At 42.6% G+C, this 21,302-nt stretch overlaps 1 protein-coding gene across 19 annotated transcripts in view; it reads left to right on the forward strand.

Annotated features, from left to right (window-relative positions):
* LOC142398801 (receptor-type tyrosine-protein phosphatase F) overlaps positions 1-21,302 on the forward strand; it is a 171,995-nt gene that overhangs the window by 100,138 nt on the left and 50,555 nt on the right. For 10 of the 19 annotated variants that reach the window (XM_075482978.1, XM_075482976.1, XM_075482984.1 and 7 more), the window contains 8 exons: positions 4,152-4,421; positions 5,257-5,838; positions 6,057-6,190; positions 6,659-6,803; positions 10,523-10,825; positions 12,201-12,394; positions 18,043-18,069; positions 21,060-21,177. In XM_075482978.1, coding sequence (XP_075339093.1) covers positions 4,152-4,421; positions 5,257-5,838; positions 6,057-6,190; positions 6,659-6,803; positions 10,523-10,825; positions 12,201-12,394; positions 18,043-18,069; positions 21,060-21,177 — 1,773 coding nt within the window. The remainder of the gene's footprint in view (positions 1-4,151; positions 4,422-5,256; positions 5,839-6,056; positions 6,191-6,658; positions 6,804-10,522; positions 10,826-12,200; positions 12,395-18,042; positions 18,070-21,059; positions 21,178-21,302) is intronic. The other 9 variants (XM_075482982.1, XM_075482985.1, XM_075482986.1 and 6 more) reach the window with 3 other exon arrangements.

Consider the following 21,302-nt stretch of genomic DNA (forward strand, 5'->3'; position numbering starts at 1 on the left):
TGAAGCACAAGTGTGCTGTGATTGTGCATGAGCGCTCATTTGTCAAGTGCTTATCCCACAATGGAGGAGGGATGTCAGCTTCTGTCTGCTGGCACTCTTTCATATATCCATGTGACATGTCAATATGTCACAGAGGATAAAGTGCTGCAGCTGGGTTTTTCTATACCAAAATATCTTCATGCTGTTTTATGTGTGTATGTCTGTGTGTCAAGGAGGGAAACTGGGGGAATGATCAACTCAAGTTGGATTTTTGAGAGGGAAGATTAGGCACAGAAGAATATTTAGCAACATCAGTGGCTGCTCATGAAGTTTTGATAAAATTTTAATTGAACAAAAATAGACAAGTCACGTCATAATTATTAGAAATCAAATCAATTTGACTAAGTGTTGATGTGAAACAAAAGATTGAAGTGATCAAGTCATTTTGCGTATATGATATGATGTGAATGATTTATTTTTAATTTTACTTTTTCAAAAAAAGTGAATACGAATCAAAAAAGAGCCACTGTTGGAGTTAGTTTCTCTCCTTGATGCTGTTTCTATGCATTACTTTGCCTCTCTCTGCAATGTCACTAACCTCCACTGTGTCTACGAAAGCATCTGTCTGTTTCACTGCGTTGTCTTCCTCTTCACTTTGTATCTTTTCATCCCATTGCTCACCTCCATCAAATCACTTCACCCGCAAACAGATCTACGTGAAGGTTGGTTTTCACTTTCTGTCACTTCCTTTCCATTTGGTGCAGATTTTTTTTTTTTTAGGTGAGGTCAACCACCGCCTCCGCCTCCTATGGTGAACACCATCCCTTAGAGATAAATATATTAACAATAGGTCCCCTAATCCTCAGCAGTGTAATTGTGTAGTGTTGTCTGCTTGTTTGCATGGATCCCTGAGTAGCTCTTGCACGCCTTCCCGTGCCACTCCCCTAAACCGTGTTTCGATTAGTCTTGCCAAAACATATAAAGAAGTCCCCGAGCAGTAAGCTTAAGTCATTATTAGTCCTCTGTTGTGTTAGGTTGTCGTTCATTCTTCCCCACCACACCCATATTGTTCCCAGTAAACTGCATCCACCAAATCCTTTAGCTGCTTTCACCCTCAGACTTTCCATCCGCCTCAGTAGGCCCATCAGAGGTGTGTGATGGATTACTCGGCTATTCAGGTGGCAACCGGATTCGTCAGGTGTTTAGGCAGCAGCACACCCTTGCTCTCCCACTGAGGGACAGGGGTGTCAGAGCCGACACAGACATTCTCGGGGGATTATGTGTGTTTTAACACCATAGGCAGTCTCCACCCAGAAGAATGAAGAATGTGATGGGCACACGTTGGCCTAACGAGAGGACAAGACGTCCTCCAGTCTCTGTGTAATGTTGCCCTAAAGGCTCCTGAATGCTAGAGAAGGTTCTTATCTGGCTCTGTTAAAAAAGAACAGATGACACGTACTAAAGTTGCAGTATTACACCTGATCATGAACAGGTTTATAAAAGTGATTTCATGACTTGGTCCCTGATCCCTAATCCACTTAGTGTCAGACTGAACTCTGCTTTAAAGTTAATGAATTTTGACACTCACTTTGTTCATAGCAGGGGTAATGTTTAGGAAATGATCACTCCTCATGTACCATTTGCACAACTCTGCCACACAAAGAGCTGACCCGTGGAATATTTAAGAATGAGCTGGCAGAGTGCTGACAAGGGGATGATGGGCCATCATGGTAGCCTGGTGCTGCTGCCAGGAAGCCTGGGAGCCTGCTGAGTCTGTGCCAGTCTGTGCCAGATATTGATTGACTGAACAGGTTCTGCTATCCTTGGGCACTTTGTCAAGGCAGTTAAATTTATAGGTATCCAGCAAGCAGGCAGGCAGAGTGGAGACAGGGCTTATTTTGTGGTTTTGATAGAGTCCCGGAGCCCATCTCTCCGAGCCGCTCTCGACAGGAGAGAGGCTCCGGGGGAATCGATAACAATTACCTGCCCTCTAGTCATTTTGTTCCACAGCACCTCTCCAAACTTAACCGCACGCCATGAATTATTCACAACATTAAGTGTTCAATATACACAGCCCCCATTGACTGACTGCTCTTAGCACTGTTAAGTCTTTGGAATCATGAAAGAATAACAGCTACTTTGAGCTTAATGGTTTATATTAGACCTGCTTCTCTCTGGCTTCTCTTTTTCATAAGCATATGTTGTGAAAAGTAGCTTCACTTGAAGAATGTTACACAGATGGCTACCAACACGATGGAATATGTTTCTAAAGGTCCTCAAGGAAAGTGAGTTGTGCTGAAGTCAAACTGGAAATCAGATGTTCAGTTAATTGTATTAGAGAATTGGACAAAGTTCTTCCTTCATCCTCCTCCCACTAGTGTACTCAGGCTCGTTATCCCATCCCATATCTGTCCTCTGCTCCAATGCATGCTCTGTTTGAGAATGTCATCCATGGCTTGTTCCCAGTAACACAACTCAGCTTGCCCCGTCTTTACATGTAAAAAACAGCCATATTCTCAGGAACCACAGGGATCGAATGGTACATATTGTATTTACTATTTTAAGAGCACTTAATATATGGCTCTTTTTTTTCCCAGCACGAAACTCTTGTGATGCAGTGGCATGGTAAACTATTTTGAAAACATTGCTATTGATACTGAGTAATCGTCTTTAAAGCTTGCCTAACCTCTTTACTGCCCCTAGTGTTGTTTTAGAAATTGTGTTAAAGAAACTCACAAGGCCAAATTCCAAAACATGCTTGACTGTGTGTGACTCAGACTTGGAATACTAATTATTTTTTGATACTGAGCCAAGTAGTTTCAGCCCACACGAGAGTGTTGATTAAAACGGCAGAAAGTCTACACGCAGCACCTCAATTATTATGGGAAAATTCAGATGAATGTGAACCTGGTCCCCCTTATTACAGCTCGGTCCAGAGAACCAGCCTTTTCCTGACTGGAATCTCAAAAGGTGCTTTTGTGTTTTTCCATTTCACCGCATAATGAGGGGAATAACAAGCATGGCTGTAACGACGTTCCGGTTCAAATTAGACCGGGGAGGGTGGGGTGGAGGGAATGTGGAGGGAGACTCATATTTGAAAATCCATTTTCATGTAGACTGGTGCATAAGAGCAATTACAGTCGAGAGCTTTTTTTTTTCTTTTTTTTTTTTCCGGAGAGACCGAGAGATGTTGTAGTGCATTAGGGGAAACAAGCAGTATGAATTCTGCAGAGATGGTTTCTTGCTCTGGTGTCTTGAAAACATATGAGCAGCGGTTGTAGAAAAGAGATAATGGGTCCCTCAGTGGGGAGCTAAATGTTTGGCTTGACTTTGGGTGAAGAAGTCAGAGCTCCAACTTTTTAGACTCAGCGCATACTTTGGGAACATGTCGTACATTTAACAGGTGTGACATTGATGGAAGTTAACACAGTGACGTCAAGTTCTCTTTACCATATCAAATTGATAACTTTGTTGCCAGAAGTTACCAGAAAAATGTGTATATATGGGAGAGACATTTCCTGTGCTTTTTCATACAGACAGAAAACATGTCAAATGTAAATGCTGGCTGCCTGCTCTTTCCAGGCCAGCTTTTCGGTATGGTATGGAGCCTCTGAATTGGTGTTTGCCTTGTCCCAGGTGAAGTCAACAGGCCTTTCTTGTCTCCATGGGAACCCCTTTTTAATGTCAGTCTAGCTGCATATCAGAACTGCACAAAGAGTGGGAGAGACGGAGGGAGAAAGACAGGCAGAAGGAGCTGGAGAGAAGGAGCGGGAGAAGAAATCAAACAATGGCATCTCCACAGGGTCCCTCAATGATGCAACTCTCGCACCATTTTACACTTTGACAAAGGAGGTCCGGACATAGTCTCCAGCAAAACTGGGCTATTTTTGCTTATGTTCCCTGTTAGAGGCAAGAGGATTAAACACCGCCTCAAAGATTTCTTGTGAAATTTCAGAGCCCATTTGTGACAGTCCATTTCTTCCCATTGTGCTTGCCTGCACATTTGGACAAAATTGATCAGTCCCTCATCCTATTAGCTTTTTTTTCTTCTTTTTTTTTGTGGTGTTGCATGGAGAAAGACCATTCATGAAACCACAAAGAATGTATCATCTTCACCTCACATATCCTACCTATTGACTTTTTTCTGTTCCTTCTTCACTTGATCTCCACAGTACGAAGAGTCCCACCTAGATTCTCTATTCCACCCACAAATCAAGAGGTGATGCCAGGTGGTAGCGTCAACCTGACCTGTGTGGCAGTGGGCTCACCGATGCCCTACGTCAAGTGGATGGTGGGCCTGGAGGAGCTGACCAAGGAGGAAGAGATGCCAATGGGACGCAACGTGCTGGAAGTCACCAACATCCGCAAATCAGCCAACTACACCTGCATCGCCATGTCTTCTCTGGGCATTATTGAAGCCAAAGCACAGGTTACTGTCAAAGGTGAGCCCCGTTGTTAATACCTTACCAGACTTGTTCTTCTTTCTTAATGACTCTGCTGTTGACGGGACTCATGTCACAGTTTGACATACAGATAAAGAAATGTTAAAAGCTGTAAGACGATATTCAAATGCCCACTGACACGTATATTTTCTTAGTTTTGTATTTGCAGTATTTTGTAGGGAGACCTAAGAATACAGATAAAAGATTATCATGGTTTGTGGTCCCCCTGTCAATGCATTGATGTGGGGATTTTTCTGTCTGCCTGTTTCTATACCCAAGAATGTACGTGACTTTGAGACCGTGTTGTCTACCTATCGCAGACTCTCGTATCAGTATTTGTCTGTATTGATTTAACTTTCCACTCAACTGATCGATACACAAAATGTCACAGTCATTAGAGGGACCACAGCAACACCGACCTCCTTCCCCAAGGAAGTCTAAATGCAGACCCTGTGTTTGGTTTGCATTTGTAACAACAAGAACCACTATTGCAATTTTCTCTTATTGTCAGTAAAAGCCAAGCCAGTTATTAAACACAAAATTGGGACTTCAGTTTAGCCTTTCTATCCAATTTGGGATAATTACGGCCGACAGCTCTATATGGATTAGCTTATGAAACCATTATCTTTGTCCTATGAGTTACATAAAGGATAATTACCAGACATGTAATGTCTTTTCTACAGTTGAGCTTTGTTTACCTGCACTCTCCATGTCTTAAGAATTGTTTTATCAAAAGTGTCAGATGTCCAATTGTTTTCCTCAAATTGTCCAAAAGGTTAATTTCTTATGAGCAAAGCTAATATTCGACTTCTCTTTTTCTTTTTTTTCCCCTCAGCATTACCAAAGCCCCCCGCCTCGCTCACTGTGACTGAGACCACAGCCACCAGTGTCACTCTCACGTGGGACTCTGGAAACCCAGAACCTGTCTCCTACTACATGATCCAATACAAAGCCAAGTCCTCAGACAATGGCTTTCAGGAGGTGGAAGGTGTAGCTACCACACGTTACAGCATCGGTGGACTTAGTCCATACTCTGAGTATGAGTTCCGTGTCATGGCTGTCAACAACATCGGCCGCGGGCCTCCCAGCGACCCCGTGGAGACCCGCACCGCTGAACAGGCCCCCTCCTCGCCGCCTCTGCACGTCCAAGCGCGCATGCTGAGTGCCAGCACAATGCTGGTCCAGTGGGAGCCACCCGAAGAGCCCAATGGACAAATTAGGGGATACAGGGTTTACTACAGCTCTGACATGACTGCTCCACTCATCGCCTATCAGATACACAACACAGATGATAGCAGCCTGACGACCATTTCAGGGCTGATTCCTGATATCACCTACAGCCTCAGGGTGCTGGGCTTCACCTCTGTGGGTGACGGGCCACCCTCTGACATTCTGCAAGTCAAAACACAGCAGGGAGGTGAGCAGGCAACCACTGTGTGTGGTTCTGAGGGGTTGTTCATTTGTGTAAAAATCAAAAATGCACGGTTAGCTGAGGGAATTCTATCTAACTTGTGTGTTTGTCTCATTGTCACTTACTGCACTTACTCTGCATGCAGAGAGCTTTTTATATGGTCATTGTTCTCATTTTGTTCCTTTTATTCTTCAATATGTGCCATCTCACCTGCTTTTTTCCAGTGCCCGCCCAGCCGTCCAGCTTTGAGGCTGAAGCCGAACTGGACACACGGATCAAACTGACTTGGTTGTGGCCTGTACAGGACCCCATCACCAAGTATGAGCTGCAGTACTGGGAGGCTGACTCAGACAACAAGGTTAGAATACTGACAAGAAATGATACCTTTTATGAGCTGAGTTTCTCTGCTACACAGCATATGAACCACACGTCTGTCTGCTGCTGAATCCGTCTCATCTTTTCCTGTGAAACTTTAGACAGAATCTTTCTCTTTATGATGGAATTTTTATCTGAATGAGAGGTGTATACTGAGGCAGTTTTATTGTAGTAATGCAGTCACCTCTTTAGACACACACTGCACAGTTGTTCAACTCTGATGTAGCTTTTCATTCGAGTCTCTTGGACCACTGTTGGAAACTTTAGGACAATGTTGTTTTTCAAAGAGGTTGCTCTCACATTTGGCTGTACTTTGCAATCATACAGTGGGGAGACTTTCAGTGGAAGATTAAATAATCTTGTTGCAACAAAACAACTCGACACATGAATAGACTGGTGCGACTGTGTCTGTTTTGTTTTTTTCTTATCTGTCCAATTCTAAACCCTCCAGATACACGTGACGTTTAACCCAGCAGGATCCCACGCTGTGGATAGTCTAAAGCCGGACACCTTGTACCGTTTCTCCCTGGCAGCACGTTCTGACATGGGTTTAGGTGTCTACACCAAGCCCATTGAGGCCCGCACTGCTCAGTCCAGTGAGTACCCCATTTTACTCCTCTGCGCTGTCGCTCTAATCTGTCCTGTCCACTTGTTATCCACTAACCAATGATTCCGGGAGTCCTCACAGCCGGCTTAGGCAGGTTTAGGTCGTTCTGTTCACTGAGTGAGGCAAAACTTGAGCTTTATAGAGCTTAAAATGGAGAGCGTGAGCAGCTTGAATGTCAAGTCGATTTCAGCACGACATAAAATGCAGACAGTGCAGCCATCCCGGTCAGTCTCTGGGTTCCAGAACCTCCCCTCTGTCACCAACACTAACCTTCCTGTCCATCTATCTGAGGGCAGGTCCCGTGTCAAAGGTACGTTAAATGTGTCTTGTTCCTTCATTTGTGTGCTGTGCTGTGTTGTTTTCCCTCATATCATTATGTGCTTTTACAGTGCCTGCATTCAAAATGTCACATCAATCTCTGTTTTTTTTTTTTTTTTCTTGTGCTGGCACAGTGCTGGTACCACCTCGCCCAGGGAGCTTCCGTGTCTTGCACATAACCTTATGAATAAAAGAGCGGATGATTGAATTTTAAATTTGCACCATAATTGTACCAATACTATGAACTGAAGTTCAAGCAGATAATGTGACACCTAAAACTGACATTATGCAGTTGAATATAAAGCGGATGCATCACTTTATTGGACTTTGAACCACAGAAACAGTCCATTGGTGTTTGCACGGAGGTGTTGCAGAGTGGAGCTTGCTCCCTTGCATAAGATTGTTGGCTGTGCAAAGACACCAGCTTGCAGAGCGCACACAAACCCGAAAGAAGACATGTTTAATTTTGAAATGTGATCAGAATGCAATGATTAATTAAAGTTAATCGTGGAATTAACTTTAATTAGTGGAAGCTGATTTTTGTGCATTCGCACCACTGCGCACATTCGCTTACATCCACTTGCTTTTGCCGTATAGATCTGGCTGTCGAGTAAAGCAGCAACAGCAGTGGAATGTAGTGGACAAAACCCAGTGGAGTTTAGAAAAGGAGGGACTTTAGTTTGGTTTCTCTATGGAATGAGCCCTGATTATCTAAATCATTTCTAGTGACCTATAGTGGACATATTGGTGTTAGGATAGTTTTATCTTGCATAATGCCAAAACCACATTGGATGGACAATGAAACTTCTGTCCTGTCGGCTCACATAGCACTACATTAGAAAAATGAGAGCACAACTAAACTTTCCATTGGGACAGATGATAAATAAATGAAAAAAACTCTCATAAGAGCATCTCCCTTTTAGTTGAGACCATGAGTAATAATGAGTCTGTGTCCTTGTGCATCCTGCAAAATTCTATGAGAATAATTAGAATTTCATGCAGTGTTACGATGGCACTCATGAAAGTGCCACCCGCTTTGGGAAGCTTCTGAGGCTAACAGACGGTTGGAAAGTGCGACAATTCTTGTGCTGCATCTAAATGTTTTCTATAATTTATCTAAGAGTCAGAGCAATGAACAGAATTTTGACCTATTCGTGATTTTGTACACACACACACTCAGCGAAGGGCTTGACATAGCTGCATGATGCTTGACCTCAAATTAACAGGGAAAATATATACTGTATGTGTCAGTAGATTAAGGCACAGTTCATGATGAGATTTATCTCTTCCTTGCCAAAAACTAGAACATCGGATTGATAGTGCATCTTTTAAAATGGTACATGAGTAAAGGTTGAAGCTGAGGTTGTTGCTTGAAGGGCTTTGTTTGCAACATTAAAGTCAAAGAAAATATACTTTTTTAGATTTCACATTTCACAGACGGACAACATTTTGCACATACAACTAACTTTTAGACACTTCTGAGAGCTTAAATGTATACGGTCATACAATGATCCAATTTAATTACAAATTGGACCTAAACTTAAACCTAAACTTAGTTGAGACGATCTGACTCTGTACCACCACATAACAGTAAATACTAAGCTGTTATTTTTTCCCATTTGTTTTGAAATATTATAGTTCTGATAAAAAAAAAAAATAGTGAGAATAAATATACTTATATAAATATATATCCGATCCCTGATCGGGATGTAACGTCCGATTCCGATCGAGTCTGAAACCACGTGATCGACCCCGATTTCTGATCACGTGATCGGATCGGGACATCCCTACCGGATTGTTCCCCCAGAGGCATTTGTAGTCCCTGTGGTGTTGTCCTCTCTATGCCCACTTTTACTTTGATCTAGCAGATTTTTCATCAGGAGCTCAATACCAGAATATGTTCTTCTAACCATCCGAACTTCTATGATTCTGTCTGCCACCTTTTCTTTTTCAATAGACGAGGTGTTGTACAATCTTTGTAGTCCTCTCTCTTGTGCATCAGGCACTACCTTACCTCTTTTGTCAAGCCCTACATTGAGTAAAGGTGGAGTTTTATATTCTGGTACACTCATATTTCTGCTCATTGTGTTGCTCTGCTTATTAGTAAGAATAGATTAAACAGGCATGCTCCGTAAGAACACCTCATTTTGATTTTTTTTTTCCCTCAGTTCATTTGATTCTCTTTCAAATATGTCCTTTTTTTGTAGAGTTGAGTATGTTTGTGATTTATTTATGGACTGGAATGCATGGAATATATGAATTGTGTTGTAGATATTTTCAGTTTTGCTCCTGTTCTCCACTGTGAATTAGTTGGGTTTCTGTTTTTACCTCTAGACTTGAGAGTTTAACAGATAATTATACTGCATCTCTGGTAAATAATGAAATGTTATTCCTTTAATCTAACCAGTAACTGTATTTACAGATATTCCACTCCACAGACATGCTATATCGTATGATATTTATGTTTTCACACACACAGGGACTTAGTAATGGAGTTTGAGACTGTTAAACATTTTCAGTATGACACAGGCATATAAACACATCAGTAGAAATTAAACTAACAGAAATTCTTTTGAGCTGAACGCTGTCGTTAATCTGTGGATAAATGACAGAGCAGCATCTTTTGTCTATTAAATCTGAACATTTGGAATTTACTAACATCTGTTGTTAAAAATGCAGTTTTCTGTGGCAGTGGCTTCAAACCAGATGTTGAGAGTAGCTTGAATATTCTCAGGCTTTATTGATCATAAAATTAAGACATACAACTGTGCATTGCATTAAGTGCATTCAACTGCCCATCTCAGCTGCAGCCAAGCACAATAATGGAGCCCAGAGCTGCTGCATCTACGTGTTAACACCAGTCAACACAGTCAAGCACTTGTTCACAAACTCACACATCTATGGCCAGTTTATTGCTCCCTCTGCTTATTGGAAGAGGCAGCAAAGAGGGCAGTTAGGGACAAATGATGCCATATATAAAAAACACTGCCTTTTTAAAATTTTGGCATTACCTTATATTTTGTCCACCAAGCACAGCTTCAGCAGAAGCCTGGTAATGTGTCTCTGCATCCAATCTCTCAGTCTAGAGGTAGCTTTGTCGTTAAGTATGGAAGCTTTTTGTATTCAGTTTTGTATTCATCAAATTTCAATTTCAATCTTGCAATTTTGTATTTGGTTATTTTCCAGAGAAAGCATGCCCATTAGAAGCCCAGACTGGGCTCAAGTTTATGATAATATACATTATAATACAAAAGTATGTTTACATTTACTGACTGCAGTGCAAAAAGCTTCCTTAGAGTTTCCATGTTTGTGTTTGCATTTCATTTTTTTTGTTTGTTTGCTTGATCCGTGCCCTTCCTTCATGTGGTTTTGCTCCCCTCCCCCCTGTAGCCCCGTCTGCACCCCCCCAAGAGGTACATGTGGTCAGCCTGAGCTCCACCAGCCTCAAGGTGAGTTGGGTGGCACCGCCAGCCGATAGCCGCCACGGCGACATTGTGCGCTACACAGTCATCTACCAGGCCCTGGCTGGAGAGGACACGGAGCGATATGAATCTGACATCGGTGCAGACGCCACCAGCTATGTGCTGGGGGGTCTGGAGAAGTGGACTGAGTATCAGGTGTGGGTGAGGGCCCACACAGATGTGGGCCCAGGCCCTGAGAGTGCCCCAGTGAGGATGAGAACCAAAGAGGATGGTAGGTTCACACCTCCCTCAAGGCAGAGTGCTCTCTGACTGTTTCAACCTCTTTCGCTTGCGGCGGCTGTTCTTTATTATTTTCACCCTTTTCCACTTTTACAGCTCAGTTTTCTTTGTCTTGTTGATCAATTATAAGTAAATGAAATAGCATTGATAACTGATTGGGATCCCCCTCTTTTCTCCCTCTCTCTTTGCATTTTGCTCTTTTAGATCAAATACTTAACGTCTATGACAGGTCAAGGCTCATCACTCCTGGGCTTCGGTTCTGAGTCACTTTCCTCAGCTTGCACTTTGTGTGAATACTTTGTTTTCTTATTTTGAGGAGCAGAAGTGTCACACATCCGCAGTGTGACTCGCTGTGGCCCTCCTTTAGACTATCCAACTCCGCCCACGGTGTAACATCACAATTATTTTTTTCTTTTTATTGTTGAAAACCACTTGTTTCCTACTCTTTTAGCTTGTTCTGTCTCAGTACACTGTACAAATCTGAAGACTAAAGAATTACCCTTTCTCAACGGGAACTTTATTGAACAGTACAAAAAAAACAAAAACATCACAGCTACCATTTAACCTAGCAACTAGAGGCAGCTGCTAGGATCAGCGGTATAGATATATTAAATTTATATTGATATAAAGTGCCAGACTTTACAGTAACAGTAGATGATTGTGTTTGACTAACGAGAGCAGCAACACTTCTACTTCCAAACTCGCCATCGTACAAAATAATTAAATTCCCCGAAGACCTTGGTACCTATAAAAACACAGATAACAACATAACGTCGGGTCATTAGGGAAACCCTCGCAGACACAACGGGCTGTGTTAGCTGCCAACTTGCCCCTCTTCTTGTTTTGCTGAAAACGTGTCTTCGACGTGAAAGCGGAGTCAATGTGGCCGATGTGAATGGGCGGAGTTGGATGATCCAACTCTATCATCCTGCAGCTTGCAGCACTCTCTTTTCTCTTATTTTCACTCGCTCCTTGTTTTATTTGCTGTGTAACAGAGGCCGGCTTCTCCTGAGAGAAAGTCTTCTATAATTAATGTGTTTGAAGTTTGCTGCAACACAGCTAATTTCATCCTGGAATTAAGGGCCTTACTGACATGACTAGACTACATGCTGCAGCGTACAGGGTATTTTGGGACATCTGAAGCAGAGTTAGATTCGTGTTTGTTAGTTTTTTTCTGATATCACTTCTTTCTAAAACATTATTTGAACAGTTTTATAGCTTCTCATCAGTATACTGAAGAAGATCACCGTCTCAGCACATTTGGACCCGTTCCTCTTTCCTCTTATTTTTTGCTGTCTCTCCTCCATCTTTCTGTCTCACTTTTTTTGCTATGCGCCCCCCCCCCCACCCACTTGTCTGGTTTCCAGTGCCAGGGGCACCCCCTAGGAAGCTGGAGGTTGAGGCCATAAATTCCACAGCCATCAGAGTCACCTGGAAGCCACCCCTGCAGGTGAAGCAGCACGGCCAAATCAGAGGCTATCAAGTCATTTTCTCCCGCCTTGAAAACGGCGAGCCACGAGGCCAGCCAAACATCATGGACATCGCTTTGCCGGAGGCCCAGGTACGAGATGATGTCTTACTCTTGTCCAGTCTTTCTTTGTATGTTCTTCACTTATCTCATCTGTGGCTGCCCAATGTACACTTCCCACAACTGTCATTCTCTATTGTATCCCATTCCCTTGCATTGTCTGTGTTCACACTTCATTTCTCCCATACAGGGTGACACACGGAATTTTCTATCTGCAGACCGCAGTATCCACCCACTCCCACCTATTTTTTAAATCTTTCTCCATATGTGACATTTGACTCTAAATTGGTACCCTGCTCCCACAGCTTTGGATTAGCTGTCGGAACAAAATCCACTTAAATTCTGCAGTAATAGCTATTAGATATTTTCTGTGTGCTGCATCAGGATGTGGCTTAGTGGAATCAATGCACCTCTCTTTGCGGTTTTAGCAGTAATACATATGCACTGCCTTGTTACCATGTTTATAAATTAGCGTTATTTTCCTGACACCACCCTTTACACATTAATGCAGGCTGTGCCAGATTGCCTAAAGCCGTGCAACACTATGAGATGGATGAGATTGTAATCCTTAAGAGGGACTCGGAGATTCATGAATATCTTTAAACCAAGAAAACACCACTCTCACTTTTTCGCCTCCTTTTGAAAGAGGAGACACCAGCTTAAGGACCTTTACCGATTGTTCGCTGGGCGTAGTATTGGAGCAAATACGTATTCACTTCCACGTCAACAAAAGCTTGTAATTTGAGAAAGTAAGTATTCGTTGTCTAAAGGAATATGAACAGGAGAAATGTATTCAACCTTGCATGAGTCTCTGAGCTGCATTTGCTAGTAAATGGCAGCAGCATTATGAACCCATTATGAGCTAGGGTTACATGTGCGTCACTTTCAAGCCTAGAGTGACGTGTTGCATCAACATTTTCAGGACAAATTAAAAAGGAATTGATACACATTCGTGCCAAGTCAGTGATTTCCAGTAAAAGCGGAAGTTTTAACCTCTCAAATGGTATTTATTTTATGTTTCTAATTTCCTCCGAGGCTGAGAAATAAAGTTTTAGTGAACAGTTTTAAGTTCCCAGAAAACCCCCAGGTATTAGAAGGCTGTTTTAAAGGAAGCCTTAGGTCTTAATGGGTTCAGTTCCCGGGCACTCAGCAAGATTACATGCACAGTTGAGCTAAGCATACAGCTGGATTCTACCATTTAACTGGGCCACAGGTCCTTGTCCACGTATACGTGCACATGAGCAGAATCGAGCTATCGTCTGTAGTATGTTTGAATGCTGCGACCTTGTGGTACTGCGTGCGAAAAATGTTCATGACATTCTTCCACTTCTGACTTTTTCTGTGGGAGGTCATTGTACATGTAAGAATAGCGGAATTCACTGCACGAACGTTGTCTTCAAGGTACCTGAATGGAGGTTTTGTCACATGAGGCTGCTGTTCCAAAAATCTGGATTTTATCAGAGCGGAGTGACAGTTTGGAAAGGCTTCAAGTAATTGCAAATTGTCAAGGAGTCTTAATGGCCTTCACAATTTCTGATGTGTTCAGCCATCTGACAAAAGAAAACAGCATTCCATTAAATTCCTAATAAATAATTTTTATGTGGTTGTCACACTACCTGGGACTCCAGCACAATTTTGAAACATAACATTGATATTCAGTTCATTAAGTTTTGGCATAAATGTGAATGATAGCGCTGCTTCGGCGTGTCTCTACACCTGGTCAGAGAGTGAGCCCGCATCCCTCAAACACAGCCCAGCCTTTGTTTTACGGCAGGAGTTTTTGGCAGCTGCTGCTGACAGTTCATTGTTATCTGACTGTGTTGGGGAGGGCTTGTCAGCCGGGACTGCACCCTTTGGTCTGGAAAAGGGGAAAAACATGGTGGCTGCTTGTCTTCCTGGAACTGTTTTCTTCATGTCCACATGTTCAGCATGATTTTGTTTTGCGTTCTGAAAACTGAATGGAGCATAACTCTACTTGTTATGCAAACAATACTCCCTGCCATGTCTCATTTGTGGCATGTTCACACAATAAACACAAAGACGAACTGTAATTTGGCACTCGGTATAGCTCTCCTGTTCCAGTTTTGCGTCCAGGACACCTCTCAAACACACTGCCCCCTCCTTGCCAGACCCCGGAATTTCCTCTCAATGCCGTCTATGTTTTTCCTCTCCTCCCTCCTTTCAGCTCCCTTCCTTTTCTGCAGTGGCCTCCTTTTTTGCACTTGTCCTGCTTGAAAGTTGGCTGAGTAATTACCAGAGGCTTGCGTGCAGGTCGGTTACCCTTGCTTGAGTCATCTCAACAGATTGTTTTTTGTGAGACATCACTGAGTCGCCAACCTGCAAGGACCTGCCCGCACGTCATTAAAGACCACACAGTCAGCCAACAGTCCCTTATCCGTGTTCACCCAACTGGTTGTAGAACAATCCCTTCTTTTTCACACATCTTCCGATTCACTTACTCCAACAACAAGTGGAAAAAAACAACAAAGATAACATGAGCCAACATGCTTGCCGTGCAGATCAACGTCATAGAAGCTGCTCTAGCTGTTCAAGAAGAGTTCATTACTCATGTTAGAGTCAAAGCCCACAAACACACACCTGTAATGTATGACGAATAAAAGGTGGAAACAATTCCCTTCTGTCTGGGAACATCCCAGAGTGTTTCTCAAGAATTGCTCTAATTTCTTGTGAAATCAGTAGCATATTCGCCCCTTTCAACTGACATAGATGCTCTGTAAGCCTGCCAGTAGGTGAAGCAAAATCCAAATTTTTCCAGGTCTCTCCCTCAGTATACCACATCCTCAACTTAGGCTTCAATCTCAATTCTAGGCTGACTGATTGAATTGCAGATCCTGTTGAGATCACTATCAGCTTTTCACTTCTCTTTGGCTCTGTGTTTCTGGCTCCTTCTCACCCCCTCTCAGGGTTAGCTGAAATGCTGGGAGGAGAGCTAGGAGAGCTCGCCTGTGCGTGGGCGGTTTAAGCGCTTCTTTTCTTTTCAAGCAGAAGCCCACACATCGCCCTCATTTCCCTGCTAAATTTAAACCACATGCCATGTTAACAGTGTGATGTTATCGACCCTTTCGCAACCACACTTCTGCTGGAAAAGTGGCCTGAACCTCAGTTGGCAGCTCCACGCCACACAGCTGCTCCAACACTGTGCTATCACCGCGACGTATAGGCACACGTTTTTTCACCAACACATCTATAAAAGTTTTCACAACATGGCGTGTTTGAAGCCATTAGCCCCCGTCTGTTTCCGTACTTTTTCCTGCATTTGTATGCCTTTCTGCCCAAGTTTTCCTGTGTTCAGCAGTACTTGCCAGGTTCATTTGGTTTGACCACTCATGCGTTTTTGTAGTTTATGTGAGCGAGGTGATGCTTCACTGCTTCTGTGGCCTTCACTGCCCCAGACTGGAGTTGAATGGAAATTGGGGGGAAAAAAAGGGAAAAGAAGCACCTCAGCTCGTTTCACTCCATCAATCATGACAGCTCCTTCTCTTCCACATCACTCGTTCTCCCCTCATTCCCATTTTTATAGCCGCACATCTCAGCCCATGTCATCACATTTGCATTCACCCGCCTGCAAATTATACCGCTCCGTTACTACAAACGACGCTTATCAGCAATGATGTGTTTTCAGCTTGCGTTGGTATTGGAAATAGAAATGGAGGGTAATTTATAATTCTCCCACGGATTTAAGCAGAAAGCAAAAGGAGTTGCAATAGAAAGGGATTAAGCCAAAGATGAGATAGGAACTCTTGAGTCTCAATGTGTTTGCTGTTCTGTTGACGGTAAATAAATAAAGCAATTAGAAACATCGCTAACTGTTGCTCATGGTGTTAAGTAGCAGCTGCTCTTAAATGGCACTTTTTAGCGCCCCACTATGTTAGAGGTGCACGAGGCTGCAGTTTTGGAAGTGCCATGTGTTTTAACCGGTCGCAGCTGGGACCTCACATAGTTCTAACTCGTGCCTCACTGAACTAGTTGGTAACACAGAGAGAAGGGTGGAGATCTACGTTCTCCTGTCTTTTCATATGTCAACAGTGGATGATAAGCACCGTCTCTCCACTGCACAATGACTCACTAGTGTGTAAAGCTCACTGCCTTTTTTGTTTGCGAGAGTCTAAAGTGGCAAGGAGGGAAAGTGTGATAATCAGGAAGACAGGCAGTAGCTTCAGATTTGGCCTGAAAACTGTGTCTGCTCCATAAACTGACAGAGATCTGTCGTTTTCCTCTGAAGGTATCTGGGGGTCACGATATATTGGTATTTTAATTAACTGATCAGCATTAGATATGGATTTTGTTAAAGTTTTTTTATTGATATCATTTGTCCCTTGAGCTTACTGTTGTGATAAAAGTCATTTTAAGTTTACAGACCAACTTCTTTGTAAACAGTTCAGTTGCAAAAAAAGTCAGCTAAGCAATGAGTGAGAAGAATCACCAACTCAGACTTCACTTTGTGATAATGACATTATTCAGCAATTTTTCTGAAAAGTTCCAGCTTAAGTTTTTTTGACAGTTATTTGTATTTTAGAATAACTAAAAGCTTCCAGTACATAATGTCTGACAGAGTTTTAGCGTTAATGTTGTCTGTAGTCCATGTTTGCTGTTTCAAGTGTATTCATGTTTCCCAGAAGTCGAACAAATACAATTACACTCACCTCTTTGTGTTGGACCAGAGAAATTAATTTGAGCAGTTGAACCTCAAATTACAATCGATAGACATCGGTCGAGTTAAAGTCAGGTAATAGAATTGGGTGCACTGGCCCTTTAACAACAATTCTTGATGGTTCAATACTATTTTTTTCCTTACCAATGCTTTCATCTCCTCCTGTAATCCCCTCATCACTTGCCTCTGCCCTCCATCTCCTCTCCCTAGTGTTATAGTCCACAAGCAGCTGCTTCAATAGTTGGCAACACAATCTTCACCTCCACCCCACCTCTTTTTTCTTCTCCACTTTGTCCCTCATCAGTGTGAGCAGTGTCATTGCTCCTGCCCGTTGTCAGCCAGGCCACCCATCAGTGAACTCCTCTGCAGTGACTGAATTGCGGAGCGCATTGCTGGTGAACGCAAGCCGTTGCGTTCTGCATCAGTGGGGTTTGATGTCACAGGGCTAACATAGCGGCGCTAGTAATAGGATTTCATGCTTGGCGCTGACGGAGCCCCGCGGCTCGAAATGGGCTTTCACTTCCCTCGGGAATCACTTGGCCAGGCACAGCGAGCAAGGAGAACATTTTGGAAACATATTGAAATGTAATGAATAAAGGGTCCTCCCTCTGTTTCTGTTAGGGAACAAGAAACGCCTCACAGGTTCTGCATAGTTCATGGCTTATGTCCGCGATGAGATAGTTAACGTACAAATAAGAGGTGTTCCTAATTTTACTGGATTCAAAGGCGAATGGAAACAAGGCAGTGCATCATACACCACAGTGAATTTCACGACCATCACTCCACTCGTTTACCCAATTTGTTTTATGCCAATCAACTTTTCCCAGTTTCTTTTTTCTCTTTTACTCCATGTCCTCTATCACATTCTTTTGTTCTAAAGCATGACTCTTTTGACACCTACATTCATCTGTACGCGAAAAAAAGACGAGAGCTTTTTTTCCTTGTCTGTTGTGTTGTTTCTGACTCATTTCTCTCCCCGCCCTGTGTCCCGTGTCCTCTCTCCCATCAGTGGAATATTGAAGAATCCACCGAGCATGTGAGTAACCCTCATGTGTGCTGCTGGGTTGTCTTGCAGGGAAGGTTCTTCTCCCCTCTGCAATTTGGGGGTGCTGCGTGTGCTTGTGTGTTTTGGATCACGCGTTGGTGTACGTGTGTATGCGTGCGTGTTTTTATTTCTGCATAAGCCATGCCTGTAATCCACTCGCTGTGAGTCCTCATGCGAGATCGTAACCCCATCATAATCACAGCAAGAAGCGTGTGGTTTCTGGTTTTTATGTGTATGTGTGTGATTTTTTTCTTTATTTATTTTTTTAATCAAAGTGCGACTACAACCACACAGCATCAGTATTATTTCCCTTAGGATTGTGTACAGGTCGACATTTTACCATAAGAAAAACCAGTAACAGCTGCACACTTGCAAGCCGGAGGCCTTTATTACAGCGTGCATGGATTGCCTTCCACCATTGAGCGTACAGTGCAGTCAAAGGCTGTGTGTCACTATCTCAATGTGATGCTGACATTAATCAGGCTCACCTAACCTGCTGTCTCCCCCACTGTTCTAGATGACATGTCTATCTAAAGGGAGGAGCTGCAGGTTTTATCAGCTCCACATCTCTGAGATTTCCACCAGCCTTTCATGTTCTTTTCATTTGCCTGGATGGCAGCTTGCCGCTCCATGGTTGTCATGCAGCTCTTTGTTATGGCTTATTACCTCCTAGACGTCATATTGCACAACCATAAATGTGGAGCCACTTACATCCCCTAGTCAGACATTCAGTAAAAGCTTGCCTGACTAACAAATGCTGTTTCGGTTTTCAAACAGTGGCAAAGATCTTTTATGAAGTCACGTGAGGCAATGAATCTGAAAGAAAGACATTTTTCATAGACAACTGTTAAATCAATCCAATGACCACCTGCAAAGTTTGAGAGATGCTGATTATTTGTCTCCATCTGTTTGAGGTTTTTTTTTTCCAATAAGCAGGGTGTGTACAGCTTGTTGTATTTAGGTGATAATCCTAAATTTGAGACATCTAGTTCCAAAGATTCCTCCTGCTTCACCCACACATCATGAGTCAGGCTTTTTGCCTCTCCCTCTGCTTTTAACGTTGATTAACACCTGATGGACACTGAGCTAGATGCTGTCAGATTATGTCATCTGCTCACACATCTTTATTATTTCTTAGCATTCTGTATGCCAGGTATATATTGTAGTTTATATTTGTCGTCTACAGCAGAGACATTAGCATGTCTTGCTAACCTTGTTCACGAGGAGTATAGGATTTTAAAGCAGATTTTAATTGTTCAGTTAATTACTTATTGTACAAACTCTACAGAGAACATCAAATACTGTGTGTTGGGTAAAGAAGCTATTATATTTGCTTTAACTATGCTCATTTTTCTCCTGACATTTTCCACTCCAATTAGTTTAGTGGAAGAAAAAAGGTTTATAGAGAAGAATCCATTTCTATAACTAGTATGCTTGATAATCTCGGCAATGCCCTTTGGTGCTGCTGTAAGCATTTGCTCTAAAGGAAAAATTTGAAGCTTTGCTTTATCTATTTTCTGCTGAGTTTCAGAAGTGTTAGTAGACCTGAATTGACCTTGCCAGCACAGAGGGAGCTGCCATTGCCGAGACTGTTAAAGCCATTTTGCATGATTAAAGTAATGAGACTTCCTCCATAAAGTTACAATGGTTTTATGATCCACCAATTTAGCATTTTTTTCCCCTGTTTCTCCTAAAGGTTAACATAGTAGCATCGATGTCCCTTAAAGAGAGAGGCAATAAAATGCTTTGTCAAACAGAGTTTTCTTATATATCCTGTTAAATGTTCCTCTATGTCAAGGAAATGAAAACTTCGTTTGCTAGAGAAACAGCAATAGGGCAAAGCCATATAATATTCTAAGAGTCTGAAGCTTGGGAGGAGTTCCGGCAGGAAGGCTTGTAGGCATCTGTGTATTCGTCCTCTCAGTGGCCCCAGACAGAAACAGACAACTCCAGCATGTGTGCTTAAGCCGCAGGCATTCATTTGTTCTTGAGTGTGTGCTCATGTCTATGAATATCATTGTGTGTGTGCTCATGTGCACAGTTTTTGTCTGTGTGTCTGTGCATGCATGCATACTTTTGTGTGAGTTAATAAACTGTATTTTGATTATATATTTATCGGTGAGTATGCACATTTGTGTGTGTGTTGTCTGTTTGCATATGGGCTTTGTTCAAGCTCAGTGTGTTTTAATTCCAGTGTGTGGGTGTGTTTTTATTCAGACTGATGCAGTCTGGTAAAGTGAGTGCCAGCTCTGCAGCAGGTTACCAATAACAGTGTGTTACCTTTTTTTTTTTTTCTGTTTTTTGTCTGTTTGTTCCTGACTGCCGAGTTACCGATTTGTTCATCCACCGTAGTGTGTCTGTGTTTTTGTGCCGAGACTGTTTGGACATTCAGCCAAATGGTCTCGACACAATAAATGCCAAGAATCTAATTTCATTATTCAAAAGTCTAGTATTTATTTATCTCATGGACTTATTTCAAAGAGTTTGAACACTCTCCCACACTCAGAAGTTTCCTATTTTGTGGGATTTCAACAGACTGCAGTGTAGTTCGGATCCTAAGCTCCTCTGGGTATAGTCTCATGCTTATCCATGCGGCAGGCATGAACACTGACACACTGGTGATGTTCTGGTTCATTTGGTTTGTTGGTTAATGGGTTCAGCGTGTGCCTTACAATATGGCTCAGGAGTTTTTCTTGACTAAGAAAAGTTCCTGGTCCTGTTTGTGTGCCTTCAAAAACCTTCCTCTGTTAGATATTTTGAATGTTCTGTATGCAGGCAAATCGATCATGAAACTATGAGTGGATGGAGAGGGGGGTTTAATCTTGTGTTGGTTTCTTTTGGTGCTGTGTGTTTTTCAGGGGATTGGAGCTGGTTTGAGGGGGGTTAGTTTTTTTTTAATTTTTTTCTCACCTCTGAGCAGGTTTCGCTCAGGCTCACAGATTCAGTTTCATGTCTGACACCGTGGTCTTACCATTTTACAGGAGGCCATCATTGGTGGACTGCAGTCTGAAACCACCTACTCTGTCACCGTTGCAGCCTACACCACGAAGGGAGATGGAGCTCGTAGCAAAGCTAAAGTCATCACTACAACTGGAGCAGGTTTGAGGAGGTTTTATTAGGGTTTTTTAATGTAAAACAGAGAACATGAGCAATATTCTATGGTACATATTCTGTTCATACACCTTGTCTTATTATCTTTAAGGCTTTACAAGTGATAACCTCTG

Source organism: Odontesthes bonariensis, chromosome 14, assembly GCF_027942865.1.
Source record: "Odontesthes bonariensis isolate fOdoBon6 chromosome 14, fOdoBon6.hap1, whole genome shotgun sequence".
In the NCBI taxonomy this organism is placed as follows: domain Eukaryota; kingdom Metazoa; phylum Chordata; class Actinopteri; order Atheriniformes; family Atherinopsidae; genus Odontesthes; species Odontesthes bonariensis.